Raw genomic sequence first — 21592 nt, 5'->3', positions numbered from 1 at the left:
ACAAGCCTCTCTTATGCATGTTTAGAATTTAAAATCTCTTATGTTAATGTCCCTAAGCGTTCTGACCATTCCTACTGGTCCAAAGCCACCAAGAGAGACAACAAGGAGCCAAGACAGGACATGGTGACCACTGGCAAACTTAACCAATGGTATGCATAAAGTTACATAATACCAACTTGCCTAAAATCCTACAGTATGCTTCTGTACAGTTAGGATGAAATCCTGCATGCAATATGAATAATGTACCGCTGGCAAAGAGAGGGAGAGGGAAATGCACAAAACAAGCAATCACAATGCTTGTATTCTGGTAGAAAATGTTTTAGTTTTGGTTTGGATTAGTTTTTAAAATTAATGTTAATTTGAGGCTGCTTATATGACATAAATTATGAATGAAATTGCATTATAAAGCACATACTGTAAGTTAGTGTTGTATTTTTACCGGAAATTTCATTGCAAAAATAATATAAATGTAAAAAAATATGTGGAAACCTGAAAATAAAAAGCTGGTGGTTATGGGCATTAGCAACGCATAAAGGGACTTGACCTTGATTACCTTTTTTTTTTTTTTGGGGGGGGGGGGGGGGGGGGGGGGTTATGAGAAAAATAACTCTTTGTCACATTAAAAGAAAAGCACAGTTTGCACCTATTGCCTGAACCAAATCTCCACTGCAGAACATCTGAAATTTGTTTCAAAGTAAATATCCTTCCAAAGCTCATATATAAATATCAGTTGGGGTAAAGCATGTCCATTTCTTACTAAAAAGCAAAAGTTATTTCACAACATTAAATTTTAATTAAATTTACTTAAATATTTCTTTATAATATTATCATATTAGCAATAACACTAAAGATGCACATAAACCAATTCCTCTTTTAAATTTGTTGTGCTTTATGAAAATGAGAGTTATATGAAAATAGACTTGGTTAAGCACATTCTTGCACCTGTATGCTGAGAATGGTAAAGAGAGCTGCTACTCCTTCTGTGTTTGCTTAAGAAATTAAATACAGACAATAAACAAAAAGACAGGATTTTACCAAGTGGTCATTTTTGATGAAGGCACTTGAATCTGACTGAAGCCAAGTGTGTTCCTTCATGTGTATATTTGGAAAGGCAAGCACAGTGCATGCACAGTGTTGAAAAGTAGTACTGGGTGACATCACCACTCATAATAACAACTGCCTTACCTTAAAAAAAAAAAACTGTACAAAACACCCACAATGATAAGTCTTTATGTTTTTTTTTAAGTTCGTATAAAAACAAACAAAAAAAGATTTGCATTCCCAGCCAAAGGTGGTCATGATCCTACCAGCACTTCCATGATGTGGTCCAGCTCAGTGAGGTCCATTTTAAAAGGCTGGTTGGGGGTTAGAGTCTTGATGAGGTCATCGGCCGACACCACAGGTGATAGTTTGGATGGGGAGGCCCCTGCTGCCGAAGTGCATGGGTCAAAATCGTACATAGAGGTGTCGATATCAGCAAACAGAATATCATCCAGGGCCAGATCGGTGAGGAAGCCTGAGGAAGAGGAGGAGGATGGCAAAGTGCTCATGTCCAAGCCACTTGAAGGGAGAGCGTCCATCCCTCTAGACTCAGTAGCTGCTGTCCCAGCTGTACCTGTTGTTAACCGCTCCACAGCAAGTGGGCTTGATCCTTCTGGCTTTGAGCTGCAGGACTTTGTGCAGTTTTTGGAGTCTGGGGCTGTGGTGGGCTGGCTGGAGGGCTGGAGGGGCATAGGAAGGGGCACTGTGAGTGAGGAGGTAGTGATAGACCCTGCCGCTGTAGATGAAGGACATAGCTCCTCGATTTCATCCAGGGCCGAGGAGAAGCTGTCAGTGGCCATGAGGGGGCGAAGTCTGGATGGAGAATGATGAAGTGAAGGGGAAGAAGTGCAAAACACTGCGCTGTCCTCTTCCAGGAGCGAAGCCGGAGTAAGGCAAGCATCCAGTGGTGTAGGGCTGGCTACGGCTGGGGAGGGAGGTGGGACAGGGGGCTGCTGGGATAGCACAGGCGGTGAAGCCACCACAGAGAGTACGCCAAAGGCTGGCTGCGCTTCCCGAAATCCCTCATCCATTGGGTGGTCTGGAGGAGGTGAGGGAGGAAAGAAGAGTGGACGCAGGCTGCCCTCCTGCTTCAGCTCATCCTGAATGCGCCGCAACATGTTGTTGATGAGCACACGTTTTTCCAGACTTGGCTCAGCCAGCGCTCGCTGACTGTACAGCTTCATCAGTGAGATGTTAAAGATGGTCTGCCTCTGCAGAGTGTACGAGACCTTGGAGAGGCCGTCCGCCATCGCCACCGCTTTGCCTTCCACTCCCTCATCGTCCTCATCTAGCTTCCGCTTTGCTCCTTTACCCAACATATATCTGGACCAGAGGGAGAGAGGGAGAGAGAAAATTAGATCCAAAGTGAAAATTTCTTTGTTTATCGCTTATTTTTTGTTTGCTGATGACCAAAGTATGTACACTTAAATGTATAAACCATGTTGTTTATTAAAGATTGAGCAAAAAGAAATTCTAACACAATGTGTAAAATGTGTTAGATGTTTTTTCATCCAGAATAAGGATGCTAAATAAAAACAATGACATGATTTATCAAAACGAAGATAAATCCACAAAAACCAAAAACTCATAAAGGCAAAATACAACGGTAAAGTACATAAACACTCCTTTGGAAGGAAACACATGGAATTTAGTCAATGAGATGGTGTGTTAAAACTTGTTAGGCACATAAACATAAGTAACCATAAATAAAGGCAATAAACATCATGAACAGCTACATGGTATGTTAGACAAAATGCAAAACCAATGAAACAGACACCCAACCCAAACATCGGTTGGCTTAAGCATCGACAGGTAGACTTGGGTTAAAAATAAAAGACCGTTTCTGTTACCAGATTGTAGTTTTGTTGCCATGACATTGGCCCGCAAGCTGTCATCATATTAGCATTCTGAGCCTCCACTGGGGTGAGAGTCTACAATATCTGTACGGTGGCCGCAGAGAAGAAAGAGCACACAGCGACTCACGTTACAACTGTGCCAAACAGATAAGGTAACACAACATAGGGAAAGGACTTTATGCAAAACCAAACTCTTCAAACTGCTATGATTCACTCAAATTATTAATCACCATACACAACTATTCACACTTTTAAAAGAGAGACGAGCAATGCACTGGAAATAGGGGCAATTACAGGAATCCTGTTCTGACTATTGCTTCCTGAGTCTTGCTGCTAAGAGAGGGAGGCAAGTGTGTGTCAGACTTTCAGTAAGAGCTCGTTGTGTGAGTGTGCAATATGAAAAACACAGTGTCGTGTGTTACTCCAGTAAGCTTAGAGAGGGGGAAGCGGAAAAGGCAGAACAGCATGCTGGGCGTAAGAAAAGGGGCAGCGGTGAGGCTGCTCTCATTCCCCATGTTGGGAAACAAAGCTCTCGGCTACTGTACCGGCCCAATATACATCAGATTTACAGCCCATCTCAGGGGCCCGCCATGTTGTTACAGTACAGCGCTGTGAAAAGAACAGCAAGAGTCAGACAGACAGAGACGTTTCAACAGTATGAGAGTGAGAAGTGTGTGTGTGTTAGGCGTGTCGGGTGGAGATAAAGGTTAATATTATAATATCTGGGTAAAACATTAAATACTAACTTGCAAGATGAAAAAAATGTCACTCAAATCTCACTAAAAAAGATAATTTTTTTTTTTGGTTTTTATGAGTGATCAGTCATATGTGCTTTTCAGTTATTGCTCAAGTTCATAACTATATACCATATCATCACAATATACCATATTCGCTTTCAATTTCAAAGTATATACAGTACAAATCCTTACAAATGTTCTGCTCAGTGTATTCGGTGAGAAATTCTCAATCATGGAGTAGTCAGAACAAACAGCCTGTGGAATCCAGCTTGATGTATTGCTGCTGGTTAGACTGTTTACTTGTGCATGCTAATGACTCAATAACTACAGGATGAAAGGCTGAGTAACCAACATCAGGAAATCCGCAATATGGCAATGGCATTTTAAAAATGACCTAAAAGAAGATGCTCTGACATACATTGGTGATCCATGAGGGAAGATAGACATCTGTGCATTTTTCCCATTAGGTTAAATGTTTTTTTCAGTTGAAGACCAATTACCAAATAACAAACAGGAAAATTACATGTTAGCAAATTTGAAAAACATGGGCCTCATTTCTAAAGTAGTACAGTCACCCAAAAAAAACGTTAAATTTTTATATATTTATAGTTTAGTTTTTTTTTTCTTTTTCAGTACCATTTATCAACATTCTGTTGAAAACATACTGTGTGTTGCATAACATTTTGAGCTTTGCCCACTTCATGCGTAATGTTTTATGACATGATTAGTCCTAACAGGTTCATGAAATTTCTCTTCTTCTCTGCAAACACAATAGGGCTTGTAAGTCGTGTGGTAATGCTGTGCGAGAATGCTGGTATTTTCAAATGGCGGATTGCTTTTAGGTTTGAAAATATCTGTGTTGCGTATTTATTGACTTACATTTATCAAGTGACTTAGAAGCCTGATTGGGATTGTGTTTGAGTAATTGTGTGACTGCTACTCAGTTTAGAGAACATATAAAAAACATATACTTCAAACTCATATCTTATATAAAACAGCCAAGGTGCTTGTGTCATAAGTGTTTACGTAATACTCTTGTCCATATAGGCTCCATAGTGGACTAATGGCATTCATGTTATACCTCGAGAGTGCTGTCTCACTCGCACCACCGAAGTCACAAGCTCATTTCTCACTGTGCATTTTTAAATGCTAGTCTAACCATATTCCTTACAGACAAGAGCGGGTTCCAGTCTTATACAATTAATTCCTGGCATAATTGAATTATGAATCCTATTTTAAAAAACAACTAATTTTCCATTCTGTTTATAAAAATATTTCTTTCTGTCTTCTACAATACAGAGCACAGACTGGAAAACAACTCTGAGCTCCGTTATCTAAGCAAAAGCACAAAGATAAGCAGAGAGTGTAAAGGAGAGCAAGTGGCAGAACTTATACCAGTAAAAGAGTAGTAACAGGGAGAAAAAGACAGAAACCGTGAGTGAGAGAGGAAAAAGAGCAAGAGAGAAAGAAGCCTGTTACCGAGGCCTCTCCTCATTACCATAAAGTGAAGCTCAGTAGCAGTAGGCAGCATTGCAGTGTACTTGAACCTAATCCAGGCTGACAGCTTCGTGCACCCTGGCCCTGTCTGTGTGCTCACATACACACGAGCGCACACGCACGCGCAAGCGAGCGGGCAAACATCGCGCAGGCGCACCTCTGTCAGGCATTTCCACTCAGTCAGGAAGTGCAAGTGGCTGGGCCTGTTGCCTCGCTGCCTGTTACCATGACAAACATGGTCAGCTGGGAATCCGCCCAGAGAGATGACAAAGAGGGAGAGAGAAGGGTGGGAGGAAGAGAAGGGAGAGAGAAGGAGGTGGGGATGAGGGAACTTAAGGAAGAAAAAAAAAGAAGTGTTTTCTCTTGGTACTGCTTCTGAGGGAAAGCAATTGAAACAGAAAAATGTGTGTTGGAGAGCAAAACAAGTTCTGTCTCCTGTCGCTGTGTGAATTCCAATGCTCACAGACACAGGGCATACGACTCAGAAATGAACAGATAAACAGTTCTTTTAAAAGAAAAGGAGAAAAAACGGGGGCGGCGGGGGTTCAGGTCATTCAGTAACACTTTTCTCCAGGTCTTTTACTTCTGTTGATTAAATAAAAAAATATTTTTTTTTGCATAGATGCATGACAACAGCTCTGAAAAAAAGACAAATTAAGTCAAATGGATATAGAGTGGCTAATATTTAGATTACAAACAGAAAAAAGTAAGCGTAAGAGTAAAAATTGGCTAAGACTGAAAACTATATGTAGCGTTCTAGCGATCCCTACAGCCTGGGCAGCTGTTATCACTGGAAACAGAGAAGGAACATGATTCAAGTTAGTGGTTTTCTTCTGATTTACTGCCCTCTTCCTTTACATTTAGTGTTTGGGGAAAGAAAGAAACAGGCATTGTTGTGGAATTCATGATGGCTCGGATGCACTAATGCCAAGAGAGGGAAAAAAAAGGATAAATAAAATTATGACAAGTTCTGAGCAGAGATAAAAAACCTACACAAATCCAATTCCTGTTCAGAGAACTGGTGAGGGAAAAAATGTCAGCTGAACAGGTCCCTGTGACTCACTCTGAGGAGTGGAGACAGATATGTGCAGCACCGCAACACCATTACTACTCCACCCTGCACATTCCTCTTCTCCGTTTTCTCCTCCTCCATCTTCTTTCCTCCATCTTTGGGGTGAAAGGTCGCTGAGAGAGTAGAGGAGGAGAGCCAAGACCAGGACAGTATGATAGCAATAAGAGTTTAGAGGAGGAAAGATTTGTTCTCGCTCAGGGAAAAAAAAGCAGCCGCTACCTATCGCCTCTGACCTGAAATTAAGGTGTGTAAGAATGACAACAGGAGCAGAGAGTGTACAGAAAGAGAGAGAGAGAGAGAGAGAGAGAGAGAGAGTGAGCGGGGAGCGCAGTGTTCCCAGCTCACTCAGCACACTCTGTTCCCTTGCACACAGAGACACCGAGAAACACACAGCAAACTGCTTCTCCATCACTGCTGCGCCTGAGCTCAGAAATTACCGTTTCCATTCGCTCTCCGCATAAAATCCCGAACAGAAAAGACGCTACATTAAAAGAGCGTTTGTTCTTTCTTTTTTATTCCTGTTATAAAATAGTGGAAGATGACTTGGTTTTACAGCACAGCTTTAAAAGCATGGCTCAGCTGCGGCTTACTTCCTGGATACCACTCCTGGCAGTAGCTAAGCGTGTGAAACAGAGCACCGGATAAGTCCAGAATTAGTGTAAAAGTGAGGCTGGGGCCTTTGGACAGGAGAACACAGGGCTGTCAGAGCAGTAGCTGGAAAGACTGCAGTCCTGCTAAGCTGGCTGCAAAATGTATACTAAGCAGCATGCATGAGAAATTTAATTTGACTAACCAGACTACATGGATAAAATGTGTGAAAGGTCTTCTCTAATATCAGATTGAGCGTAAGGGTGATGTCATAGCTGCACTGCTGACTTTCTCCTTTCATTCCAGCTGCAAAGGTCTAAAAATCTACAAATCTACAAACATTAGTTTTCCAGTATATATATAACAGTGTGTGTGTATATATATATATATATATATATATATATATATATATATATATATATATATATATATTTATTATTATTTTTACAGTGTACACTGTAAAAATGATTTTACAGGGTAATATCTGTAGGCCAGAAAGGAAAGCAACATATTATGTAAAAGACCACTTTGCACGCAAAAAAAAAGAAAGAAAAAAAAAAAGAAGGCTGCTGGGTTATGCATGCATAAAAAAAAGAAGCAGGTGTGACAAAGTCCTCAAAAGGACTGTGGCAGGTTCTGCAGAATATTTAGTAAAACTAAGCAGCTAATTTCCTTATAAAACTACACAAATTGTACCTGAGACTAGATTTTAAGCAAATTGTAGTAACACCAATTACTGGCTTTGTTTAATTACTTTCTGTTTACTGCTTTTTATAGTGTTTTTTTTTTATGTAGATTTTTTTAACTTCCTTACTCTAGAGCAGTTATTTGCATACGCCTAAAACTTTTGCACAGTACTGTACAGTCTTTAGCCCTCATTTATTTATATTTTGTTTCCAAAGAGACAGACTTTCTTGTATTTTTAATGTAGTCTTGAGGAATAGTTCTCCATGCTTCCTGAAGGACTTTTTGGCTCTCATTTTTGGCAAGTTTTTGGCACTCATTTTCAATCCAGTCCCTGTACTTGACCAATTTCAGAGGAACGTTTTTTTTTTGGTTTTGTTAAGCCACACGGTGACCTATGAATCATTTAAGCATAAAAAAAACATAACTTAAGGCATGAACCAGTGAAAAACAGGTGCAGATGACATGATCAAGGCGGTGATTACTATACTGGTGATGCTGAATGCTGAGGGACTGGAACAGACAAGAGGAAGAATGAGGTTGCTGCTGAGGTTGTTACATAAACAACCGATTTTGAAATTGTATCTTAAGTCACTTTTGCAGCCTGTCACAGTAAAGCATTTGTTCCAATGTGTACAATTGAAATTACGTGATTTAATTTAGTATGAGGAAATGAGGGATGGGTCAAGACTTTTGCACAGTACTTTATGATATCTTGGTTATCAATTTGCAGTAATCTATGTATAATTCTTTGTTTTCCTCATAGTACAAATGACTAAACGAAAATGTGTTAACGAAGAAGTAGAGGGGAACTCTGTGAATGACGAGAACAAGTGAATGAGTGAGTGGGTGCATGCATGAGCAGATAAATGAACTCCAGAATGAATGAATGCATGAATGAATGAATGAATGAATTAATGAATGAGCATTTGAGTGCGCAAAGGAAAGGGGTGCATGGGCGAGTGAATGGGTGAGTGTGTATGCGCACGCTGAATCATCAGTGATATTATGATCCTGTAACAGGATCTGCACGTTTCCATGCCTGTGCTTCTGACTTCCCCTCCCCCCTCACCTCGGTGCTTTGCTATTTCAGGTCCTGAGGGGATGGATTCACACACGCACACACTAACATGCATGTGTGCATACATGCATAGCTCGCAGTTCTGCTGCAAAGCGCTGTTCTGGAACCGGGAGGATGGCGGGTCAGGCCACGAAACATACAAACAGCCTGGACAGTTCAACATCACTTTTTTTGGCTGCATATAATAACACACACATTACTGTCAAATAAGAGCAAGTGCTGGAGGGAGAATGACAGCGATAAAGAGCGAGGGAGAAGGCGCACACTCTTTGGTGTCATCTTACAGTATCATTACAGACGCATAATACATGTTCATCCTCCTCTCCGCCTGGCCTCGGTACTTACTCGGCGCGCTTTGTCACGGCACTTGACGGCACAAAGACGGGGTGTCATTTGTGTGGGCTCTCCTGACGAAGGCTCAGTACTGAGCACGAGCAAGAGGAGAACAGAAAAAAAAGAAAAGAGAGAGAGAGAGAGAACACAGCAATATAGAAAGAGGCAGACCACACGACATGAAATAGCATACATCCACAGCATGAAATACACCAGTGTACCTTACAACTATAACCAGGTTGAATAAATAAAAAAAATTAGCTGCTACAATTGCTAATTAGCTCAATATGCTAATAACAGAATGAACGATCAAAATCAGATACTAGACAGACAGTTAGCTTTGTGTGTTTGAAAGCATTTTAACTTTATAACCTAGATCAATCATCCTCTTTAACAGCATGTAGATAAAACACCTGAGTTATGGAGAATGCTTTGTTTGAAAGCATTAATGCAGCACCTTTCAACCCAATCTCTGTCATACAGCATGTATACTAAATGTACATGTATACAACATGTATACATGTTATAACAGAGAACAATTTAGACACGTTTCCCTTCATTTAAAAAACACGGCAAGTCTATTTACTCAAAATTTCATGGTGCTGTCAGGAAAACCCTTTTGTACATCAACCCCTAAATCTGTCCCATTTGTCTTTTTAAAGATAGAACTGCATCAAATATGGCTTGCTTTTCAGCCCGATCACAGACTAATCCTACATCTACATTTACCCTCGGAGAGTGCATCGTACAGATCACATATCACATATACGCTACAGATTCTGTGGTTAGAGAGTAAGGAGAAAGGAAGACGTTAATAAAACGTGAACAGCACTGACAAGACAAAATTAACTCAGTACACAGAATAACCGTATGAACTTTAAGGCCGAGTCAATCAGAGAAAGTTGGGTCAGAGTGATTCATTTTCTAACTGACATCCTGTAATCATTAAAAGATTTCTCACATTATGTGTTTTATTCAATAGGTCGCATTTGTTCCACGGTGATGCGGCATTATTGTTCAGCGTATATGTGGAGTTTTAAATCGTATAGAAGGAGACTATTTTAAATGTCTTTGGTGGTATATTTTCTTTTTCCTGAACAGAGCAAAATTCTGCACCAAGACAATGCATGAAAACTGAAAGTAGTTCAAAAGCAAACTGAGTTTAAATTCCCTGAACTCTAGTCTTCAGCTTGGAGAGTTAAATGCTGGCAGAGGGAAGAACACATTTTCAAACCGGTCTGACGAGAGGGGCCAAAGGCTTGATGTGTGTGTGTGTGTATGTGCCTGTTTGTGTGTGTGTGTGTGTGTGTGTGTGTGTGTGTGTTGGGGGGGGGGGGGGGGGGGGGTGTAAGACACACGCTTACATTCTCGTTCAGGAGAAATACAAGCAAACTAGCAGCAATAAAGGTTACTGGGTAAAAAATTCCAGCAAGAACACTGAGTTTATTTCCAAAGGCTTTTACTGTATGCAGTATCCAGATTGTACTGATTAGCGGGTAATATAAAGATTTCAATACAGAAATAGAGATTTCTGACTACCAATGAAAATATCTCACAAATTACAAAAAAGTATTTAAAGAATTCTAGTGGTAACTGGTGACTTACATGTAACTTGGACATGTGGGCCCTTCACATTGCTTTGCAAAGAAATGCCAAAGTGTTTAATGAGAGCTTGCAGCATGATTTGATGTTGAGGGCCTTCAAACAGCACAAAGGAGGCACTTATAACTCACACAATGGACTAACGGTACATGGATATGTTGATTTCGGAAATGCTGCATATTGCACAGCACTAACTGCATCCAGCAAGTCACAATGTAAAAGCTGCCCACATCTTCTGCATTAACTTAAATGACCTTGCTGCATGCCAATTAGCCTTGGCAAATCATGCCTGACCCATCCTACGTTAGCATGCTCGAGTTTTACTACACTGCAACATACTCATGCACACATACACACATATACAGTAAACATTGTTAAACATACTCTAGTTGCATATTACTATCCTACATGAGGTCAAAATGCAAGAAGAGCTTCACATTCAGTTTGATACAATTCTATAATCTACTATCCATTGCTGAATCATAAAATGACAACAAAAAAAAAGTTGGAGGTGAATGAAGGCAGTGCATAGAACCTATTCCAAAGTGAACATTCAAAGAAGATCTAACTGGACCTTGATCTCTAGTGAATTTACTGTGTGTGTGTGTGCGCACGCGAGAGAGGGGGGGGGGGGCATGTGTGTGCGTGTAAGTGTCCTTTGGACACTGCCTGTGTCTTAAGAGAAGTGCTGTACAGTGCAGTTGTAAAATTCTCAGATTTTTTTTTTTTTTTTGAAAGATCTTAAGATATCCTGCTCATCATAAACCCAACCAGCCAAAACCCTGTTCATAAAATGCCACAGAAAACTCATTTGCTTAAAGAGCAGACCATAATTCTACAATCTCGCCATAAACAGAAAACACAGAAAAAAGAGAACAGAAGCTCAAACTCTTCTCCAAACGCCATGTTTCAGCCCCTGGCCCTTTTTCTTGCATGCATTCTAAATTTAAGCTCGAGCTAACAGTTGAAGCAGGTCACCAGCTATTTTCTTTTCCAGTCACCTGCCAAATGGCACTCTCAGTCAAATACCACAGCTCTATTCACTCAGCACTAGTCTAACATACTACCTCAACATCGATATATCTTTTTAGGGTAGGAATCAATCAGAATAAAAACGACATTACATTTAGGCGCTTGGTGAGAAGTGTAGTAAAAGACATGAAAGACTAAACCTAAAGAAAAGAGCATTGTTAACACTAGCAATATATAAACTTTGTATTAATTAATTATAGGCTTGTATCCTGCTAATACCTACTATATTATTGTGTATGACCTTCAGAACTGTTTTATGGATTAAATAAAAATCAAATGGACGTTACTGTAAGAAGTTACAGAATAATACCCTGATATATCGCACATATTGTGAGTACTTTTATTTAAAACTGGTCAACTCACAGGAGCGACTGGACAGTGAGCTATCTATATTAGTAAACATATATATATATATATATATATTAGTAAACATTTTTTGTTTCCTTTACAAAAAATGCATTTTTGTAGCATTAGATCTAAAAAAAATAAATACATAAACACGATATATCATTCATGATATCAATATTGTGATAACATTTTTTGCCCATATCGTACACTCCTGTAGTCAGAGCCATAATACATAACGTCGATATGTGAACTTCAAGAACTAACAAAAACTCACTGGGAAATAAACACACGAGCGTGGATGTCGTTTACAGTGGATGTGGTGAGTACTGCGAGGAGAAAAGTCGAGCTGCTGAACTTTACAAAGAGAAAGAAGAGAGAGACAAGGACCAGACAACAATACCCGAATACATTATTATCGGCGTTCTCTCGGTGGCACGCAGGCTGGGTAAGTTAACACTCGAGTGTATCGGTGTGTAAAGCAGTAAGTCAGTGTGCCAGACGAGTTACAGGATTTCAGTCGCGGTCGCGTCAGATCTCTGAGCTAACGTTACTTACCACGGCCAGGTCGAGCGGAGCTTTAAAATGAAGCATGTGGAGAAAGAAAAAAGAAAAAAGATCTCGCTTAAATGTCGAAAGCGCTACTTCCAAGTGGAGCGACGGACAGCGACGAAGCCCGGGTCCGAGATGAGATATCACACACAATTAAACTTAGAAGCCTTTGCGGTCGGACAGCTGAGTGGCGAAAAGACAGCGAGGGAAAAAAAAAAAAACATCGGCAGGCAGTTGTACAGAGGGACAGCACAGTGCTCACCACAGTAGCTGTCGGAGAGGTGTGACGTAGAGTGAGACTGCTGCGCTCACTGCTGGTCGGACACACACTCACGCACGCACACCCTCGCGCGCGCGCGCGCACACGCACGCACGCATGGCGCCTCGGAACACTCCTCCCCTGTACGATACGATACAACACAACCCTGCGTGGGCAATGGGCTTACACCCAGTCCTCTCAAAACACACGCGCATACACACCTTCTCTCTCTATTGCTTTCTTTCGAAAACTCTCTCTCTCTCTCTCCCTCTCTTTCCTTTTCCACGCAACATGTATTCACCTCTCCTACCTGATTAATCCACTACAAGATATCCAAATACTTTTTATCCACCTTAATCAGCTATATTCCCACTAATACTACTTCATTCAATTATGCGTAATATTTGTCACATATTTGTCATAAATATGAAATTCACAAATGCATCTCTCTCTCGCTCTCTCTTGCTCTCTCAGTATGATCTGTCTATATTTTTGTCTTTTGCACCCAGCAGTAAAAATGCATCAGTACAGTATTCCCAGGCCTCTTTACTAATATAGACAAGCTAAACTGCCACCACATGGCATGTATAAGCACTGCATGAGGCACGCGACAGATCCTGATTGTCTAGTTTACCATATGAACAGTCACATTGCCTCGTGTGGAATGTTTTCGAAATTAAATTAAACTACCAAAGAAGAACCATGACATTGGAAAAGCACCCATGTTGTGAATTGCCTGAAATGAACAAGTTATTAGTCAACAGACGACGGAAGAGATAAAAGTGACAAAACCTATATGACTCAGATTAATTGAGAGTGCAAAACAGCACAATGTTACCACTGACAACATAAAAAAGCAGTATTTTTAATTCCTCCAGTCATGGGCACAAAGATTACCCTGTTGTTACACTGGAATAGAAAGAAAAAAGAACAAGACACTGAAAAGAATATTATACACAAGGCAACTGAGAAAAGAATTTATGGTCACATTAAAAAAAAAGATCAAACCAGAGTGTCAGATTAAGAGGTTATGTGCACCATCATGTTCTGTGATTTTTGTGAATTTATACACACATGGAGTAAAGCACAGTCTGCGCTGCTCTATATAAATGACTTCAAAGACGGCTGCAGATGGCTAGTTTTGCTTTGATTGACAGAGGAGAAACTGTAATGTTATGTCTCCCATCCAGAGTGCCACTTAGAAGTCTGATTAGTCTACTTTTTAAAGTGCTGGTTACTTATATTAGGTAAAGAAATTTCTGCTATTTAATTTCTGTTTGACCTTCCATTATCAGTGTCTAAAAGATACAACATGGAGAAAATACACATGAAACATACAAAAATTGTTTTCCGGTTGAATGTGTACAGAATAATGGCTCAAAACTAAAGAAAATTTTAAATCAGAAAAAGCATCGCCAAACCCGTGGACAGACACATTTTAAAGACCCTGGAGGTAGTATTGTTTACTTTTCCAATGGTGACTAAGTGGTATACTAGTCTATGGAATAATCCCAGGATGGACAGAGAGCCGATGCTGGATCCTTCAAAGAGACTCCTAACCCTCATACTGCTCAGCAGTGTGAATGACTTGTATTCTGTCTCAATTGTATGTCTGCCAAAAGAATGAATGTAAATGAGTGTGTGGATGGTGTGTAGGTGAGTGTGTGAGAGGATGAGTGGATATGCCTGCCCCTGGATAAGCTATTGTTGTTTGGTTGATAGAAATTAACAGTGTAGACAGAGGCAACTAAACAAGTAGTACGAGGAGCTTTAGCGTAACATTCTTTTCACCCATTGAATAAGAACTTCCTGTCTAGTTAGTTTCTGCTCAGGTTAACTGAGGGCAAAAGTTTTTCACTATGCGGCTATGTGGCTGTCAAGTCAAGAGCAGTAAGATACTAAGCTATGTATTCCTAAAAAAAAGGAGTACATCCTGGAACAACTGCATATTAAAGCTATTATATAACATGAAGTACATTATATAATTATTCCATAAATTCATAAAGTTCATATAGCTATATATAAATATTATAATAAATAAAAGAAATATAACAAAAATGTAAATGAATACAATAATGCTTATAAAGAAAAAAGCTATTGGTTGGTTCAGTCTTTCATTATTTTTTATGAACTATTTATCATAAGAAACCTGGACTGCATAAATCAGAAAAAGAAAGTATACCCTCCCTCATTATAATCAGGGCCTAAAAAATGGTGTAATCCTCATCAACTTCTATAAACAAACTAATAAACAAAAAAGTGTTTGAGCAAGGACATCAGCCAAGACCTCAGAGAAACAATTTCTATTGCTCATGAATCTGGCAAGAGTTATAAGGCCTCCCAACAATCTAAATACACAGCTCTGTGACGGAGTTGGCAGAAATGGGCATCCCAGCAAATTCAGTCTTAAATCGGATTCCTCCACACCAGGTACTCCAGTTTCCTCCCAATGTCCAAAGACATGCAGATTAGGCTAACTGGCATTCCCGAATTGCCCCCGTTTTGTGTGTGTGTGTGTGTGTGTGTGTGTGTGTGTGTGTGTGTGTGTGTGTGTGTGTGTGTGCGTGCGTGTGTGCATGTCCTGCAAAGAATTGGCACCCTGTCCAGGGAGTACCCTGCCTTGTGCCCAAAATCTCCTGGGATAGACTCCAGGCCCTTCATGACCCTGTATAAGCGCTATAAAAGATGAATGAATGTATGGTTTCCATGGAGGAGTGTCTAGGAAAGACCCCCTTTTCTCCTAAATGAATATGGTAGCCAAACTTAGGTTTACAAAATCTCATACTGACTGTCAAACATGGTGTGGAAGATATTGATTTGGGCTTGTTTTTTAGCCACAGGACCTGGGAATCTTGCAGTCCCTGGGACAACGATGCACTCCACTTGTACTGTACAACGTACTGCACTAGAATATTCTTCAAAGAAATGTGAGGCCATTTGTGCCAAGCTTAAGCTAAGCAAAAATTGGTTTATGCAACAGCACAGTGATCCCACGCTTACTAGTACTGTAAATCAACATCACTATGGTTCAAATGGATCTTCGGAGAGCTGTACATAAAGAAAACAATCAACAAACTGAAATATTAGGCCAAATTTTTTCCAAAATGATTTTTCATTAAAATTTAATTCAAGCTTTCATTGACAAAGGTGGTTCTATATATTACTGAATTATAGAGTACACTTATTTTGTTCCTGGTTTATGAATATTTAAATCTTTTGATATAATCCCTCTTTGCAGTTATAATAACTTTTACACTTTACACTAGATTTTTTAAGAATGGTTGTAGGAATATGTGTTCATTTAATCTGAACAGTATTAGTGTGATCCGGCATTGATGTCGAGCAGAAAGGCCTGAGCTGCAGTGGACAGGTCATTCTAAAGATTTTCAGTGGGGTTGAGGTTACTGTTCTGTGCAAACCATTGAAGTTCTTCCACTTTAATCTTGATCAACAATGTATTTAACGACCTCATTTCGTGCCAAGGCATTGTCAAGCTGGAACCTGTTTGAACTCATTAGTTTTATTGAAGTGAGCTAAAATCTTAATCCTAGTGTGTACTTCAAAGTTTGTGGCAGTTTGTAGCAACAGTTTGCGGGAAACCCACCTACAGTTTCGCTGACAAGGCAAGGTGTCCACAAACTTTTGGCCCTTTAGTGCAAATCTTTAAACATATATATATATATATATATATATATATATATATATATATGAGTTCAAGTTTCAGTATGTTAATTCATCTTATCCTTAATACTACTTATCCTGTACAGGGCCGCAGGAAGCCTGTAGCCTATCCCAGGAAACTTCGGTGCCAGGTGCCAATCCATGCACACACCACTCTCTCTCACATTTATTCACACACTCTGGGCACTTTGGGAACACCAGTTAGCCTAATCTGCATGTCTATGGACTGTGGGAGGAAACCAGAGTACCCGGCGGAGAATTAAAGAAAATTTATTTGAAAGTAAAGGTGTTACGGTCTTTATATCATCATAATTTATCATCCTAAAATAGAAGGAAAAGCCTAAATAAGGCAATCCTGTATTGCAAGTGAACTGTGTGCTAATTCTGCAAGGCCATAAAGATAACTGAGCTGAGTTTTAGACTGTAAGATAACGTGGTTTGCTATGTCTCAGTCCCACAAGGCACATATGTCTGACAAGTTGCATTTAAGTGTATTCCTTTCAAATGCTTTCATCTTAAATATATTAAAAGACCAGAATAGCCCAAAGCCAGAATAATATTAGTCCAAGCAAGGCTTTTGCACATCATAAATTGTTTTCCTGCCTGAGGAAAACCTTTAAGGTGCTCAGCTCACAAAGGCTAAAATAAAGAGTTCAGGCAAAAGGAGTGCTGCAACTCTACAAACCACGCAAAGCTCCATCGCCAGCAACAAGTTATAGCTTGCAAACCAGAGACAATGATTTGCTTCTTTACCCCTTTAAACTAGAAAACTCATCGACTGTCCTCTTTAAATTTCATAAACACGGTGAAATTCAATATATCCAATCATTTTCATGAGAAAAATAAACTTCTCATACAAATGAGTTCAGCTAATTGCAATATATCCTTACACTCAACCATACAGAATAAACATTCTGAATCAGTTGCATGTTCATTTAATTTATTCAGAACAGTTACACACAGTGTGACTCAAGTTTCATGCTTATATCTGCTGCTGAGGTGGTCAAAGCCAATGAACTAGCTTTTACTTTTTCCATTATGGTCAGATTTAAGGCAGCATGCTCAGAAGCTGACTGGTTACAGTTATTCAGCAACCTCGGTTAAGAAAACACTGCCTGATGGAAGAAATAAAGTTCTACAATAATAGAGTCGTGTCACTTCGCTACAGCATGTAAGTATATCTTGAAATTTAGCCTGGTGCAAACACTAGAAGTGTCAACAAGAAGTCCCTGCCAAAGAATTGTTTTGAAAGTGATATGAGCTGGTGTGAAGCTGAGTTTTTCTACCCATCTCTCTGTGTCATGAGTGAGGAGGAGAGTGGTGAGCAGAGGGGTGGTTCTAAATAAAGATTTCAGGTCAAAACAGGAAATGGCTCAGTGAGCAGTCAGGGCAGGAATGAGAAATGCTGGCTTTTGGGCGGCATCCACAACATCCCCTTTGTCCATTACACAACTAGGAACTACAGCCTTCTATATCTAAATTATAGCTCCTTCTTTATCTCTCGTACACATTATCTTACACCCTACATTGCTGTTTGATCACTTACGCTGCATTAATACACTCTCTCCACAAAACACCCAGTGCACCGAACGCTGCACGAGTAGTGTGGGCAGCATGAGTCACCGTTAAATCATGAGCAACAGTTGGAATCCCAAAATAACATAATTCAGACTTGCTAATGTCAACTACTATATTTAGAAAAAAGAATAATTTAGATTTAAAAAAAATCTTACTTACTAGGATTTATTATGTGACTGGATATAAATGACCAATTGATTTATTTAAAGCTGAGAATACTATTATGGTGAATAAATATATAAATAAATAGATTAATTAATAAGAGAGTATCATTGAGATCACAGCAAAATCACGCTACCTAGAGCTTGCTGTTTCACACATACATGTACGTACAGACAACGATTTGCTTGATGACTGTGCTCTTAATTACAGGTTTCTTCACGGTGAAAAAGCCAAAGAGAGCCATGGTGCCAGCTAAACTCTCCCTCCCACCATGTCTCCCCCTGCCTCACACATCCTCTTTCTGCTACCCTCTCTCTCTCTGCTCCACTTCATCATCGTGTGGAGGGTACACGGCAGCACGCTTCGGCCCCCCTCATTATCTAATTTGGCTCATTATCCATGCAGCCAAACATCAGCAGGGGGTGCCTGAGTGCACTCTCTCATTTTAACATCATAATTAATAACGGCCTATCAATAAACAGCTGTGTGTTCCAGACAGCAGCACAGGGAGGTGGCAGAGAGTAGGTGAGGAGTTAAAGCAGGTCTGAAATGTGATTCCAATTCAGTCCTTATTTATTTATTACCTGCCACAGTGTGCATTCTACATTCCGAGTTGCCAGGCAAGCATGATTTAGGGCAAAACCCGGACAGAACCATCTACTGGATCAAGGAGTCTACATGCCTACTCTGTTTCTTCCCAATACTACAGAACAGCCATCTATCCCTCCCTCCATCCATAACTGCCTGGCCTTTTTCAGTTGTCTGTACTCACCTATCTAAGGAGCAATGACACAGACATGAATTTGACAGTTAAATTGCTAATCATGTTGATTTAAGACAATGGCACTATGACTAGAAAAAGACATTTGGGAGAGTGGGTGCAAGGGAGGGTGGCTGGGCACAAGGACAGGTGCTGTTTGGTTTAGGCGCACAGTCTTACCCTGGACTAGAAACAGAGGAAAAAGGGGAACAGGGGTGTCCTCAAACAGTCAGTGGGGTATCCAAAAGCACAATAAAAAGTGACACCACCAAATTGTGTATATATTCTATGCATATTACTTTGTATAGTTTTATTGAAAATTTTTCTTTAAAGGTTGTATGGTTTGGAGAGAGACAACATATATCTTTTTCTTTTTTTTTAAATAATGAATTTAAATTATTTAAATAATGTATTTAAGTTACTATTCTACTATTCATGTCTACTGTGTGTCTACTATTCAATCCTTGGTGCCAAATCAGTGCCCACAAAATAACATGAATGTATTGCCTTATTAGTTACACTATGTGTCAAATCTCAAAATGCTTCCTTCTTCTCAAGTTTAATATTCAAAGGTCTGAATCGGATTCCTATTCAACGTCAAAGATCCGTAACGACAGGTGATAAGCAAACGACTTTTATAAAACTTACAAGCAGGGTATATTCATGGTGATGAAGATGTTGGGTGATTTAAATGGATTTCCAGCACTAAAAATCCCTTGCATTAACCCTAGCTACAAAAAAATTTTTGCGGACAAAAAGGGGGAAAATGTCATGCTTGGGTGCTTCCCACCCTTCAAAAATGAAGAAAACAAGGAGAATTTCACCAGTTAATCCAGGAAGACAAAAGGAGTAAAACTTATTGTTTGGATTTTGTCACATGACCTGTAGCATTTAGAAATGTCTATCCAGAAATGTGAAAAATTATCTAACAAAAAAACTATTTAATCCAGAAATTGTCCAGAAATAGGTATAATAATCTTATATTTGTCATATCAAAATTTTATGCTAGGACATACAGTACTAGATAAATCTGACAATATTCACTTGTGATTTTTCTTGGTGTATTTTATTATATATTTTTTCTGGGGGTGGCAAAACTTTTTAAAGGATGGCAGCAGCCACTGTGTGAACTTCATGTGTCCACGCCCCTGCATAAAACTAAAAAGGCAAGCAGCACAATATTTTTTAAACCAAGTTGTAAAATATTGTATTAACATGTGATAAGGAACGTATAATAACTACCATGATCGCTGCAATAGTGGAGTTCTCTAGTAAGACAAATTTTTTTCATATTAAAACTCATTATTTTAATATAATGGTGACTATATACACCAATCAGCCATAACATTAACACCATGTAATATTAACACTGATTATCAATTATACTGTATACTAGTAAACTCAAACAATTCAGCACAACGCCCCAAAAAGTCAATGCACCAGAACATCACCAGAACATCCAGTGGACCACAGTCTGCTACACATGGGGCCTAATAGGCTGCCCAAGGCTGCTGAACTGTTCTCCAAACTTCCCAAATCACAATCCGATTGAGGACTCATAGGATGTACCCGACAAACAAATTCAATCCACAGATTGACTCACCTGGCAATTCTCAGCACTCACAGGATCTATTTGCAACATCTTGGTGCCATACACCACAGCACACCCCCAGAGGTCTTGTGGAATCATGCCCTGAGGGGCCAGAACTGCCCAGGTGGCACAAGGGGAACCTACACAATACTGGGCGTAATGTTTTGTGTTATAATGTCATGGCTCATTGGTATAGTAAATAGAGGGGAAGCCCAACACTGTGTATCAACCAACAGTTTATTTCGTTGTCATGGAGAGCATACAGAACAATATTGACATGACAGCAAATTTTAATACCCTTCTCCACGCAGACACACACTAAACCACACTGAAACACATGAACATGTGCATAGACACACCCACCATTGCTGGAAGATAACCAAGATAGTAATGGTTGTGGTTTTGGAAGTGGGCTCCATATGTGACAGGCCTCCATTCATCACCATGTTTTTCCTTTTTATTTCACCACTCCTGGATAAGGCCATTTAAAAAAATAATCTTTAGCTGCATTTATTGAAAACAAACTTTTCAAGAAGACAAAACAAAAATACAACAAAAGTGAGAAGGTCTAGCATAAAGGAAGTAAACAAAAGGTTTTGGCATGGGTCAGCGTCAGTGAAATCCTGTAGGAAAAAGGAAGAGCCTATTAGGAGTCGATTCAGAAGTTACTGTATGAATGTTCTTAATTCAGAAAGAAACATATTTAAAAGAAGGCTGTACAGTAGAACAGAAATAGTATGTAAAAGTTAATGTTGCCCCAAATTTAGACTTTTATGATTTTTATGTAAAACATATGAGATTATGAATTGTAAACTGTAAATAACAGTGACATCAAGGAATACAAAAAAACGACCTGAGAAATCACAGAAAATTCATTACAGTGCAAATAATCATAACATTACCGTAATCCACCCTAAGCAAAACATTGTTAGACAAAACCAGCCGGTTAAGTGTGATACATTCCAAAAGACGGATTCATAAAAAAAATTTAAATAAATTTAACACAGTACTAAGCCTACACTAGGAAACCTTAGCAACTAGTTGTGCAGTTTTTGCTGATGGCAAATGCTCCTTTATCGAGACATGCTTTCCTCTTAAGCTGACTAATTCAATAAACATTCCATAGCTTGGATATTGCCCT

At 39.5% G+C, this 21592-nt stretch overlaps 1 protein-coding gene across 4 annotated transcripts in view; it reads right to left on the bottom strand.

The window, feature by feature from the left end:
- Positions 1–577: 577 nt before the first annotated feature.
- sertad2b (SERTA domain containing 2b) overlaps positions 578–21592 on the bottom strand; it is a 39686-nt gene continuing 18671 nt past the window's right edge. The window contains exons 2-3 of one of the 4 annotated variants that reach the window (XM_053502206.1): positions 2892–2981; positions 578–2364 (exon numbers count right to left, since the gene is read on the bottom strand). In XM_053502206.1, coding sequence (XP_053358181.1) covers positions 1296–2360 — 1065 coding nt within the window. In that variant the 5' untranslated portion in view covers positions 2361–2364; positions 2892–2981 and the 3' untranslated portion in view covers positions 578–1295. The other 3 variants (XM_053502207.1, XM_053502204.1, XM_053502205.1) reach the window with 3 other exon arrangements.

Source organism: Clarias gariepinus, chromosome 8, assembly GCF_024256425.1.
Source record: "Clarias gariepinus isolate MV-2021 ecotype Netherlands chromosome 8, CGAR_prim_01v2, whole genome shotgun sequence".
Lineage (NCBI taxonomy): Eukaryota > Metazoa > Chordata > Actinopteri > Siluriformes > Clariidae > Clarias > Clarias gariepinus.
The sequence above is the reverse complement of the archived record's forward strand: the minus strand, read 5'-3'. Positions and strand labels throughout refer to the sequence as shown.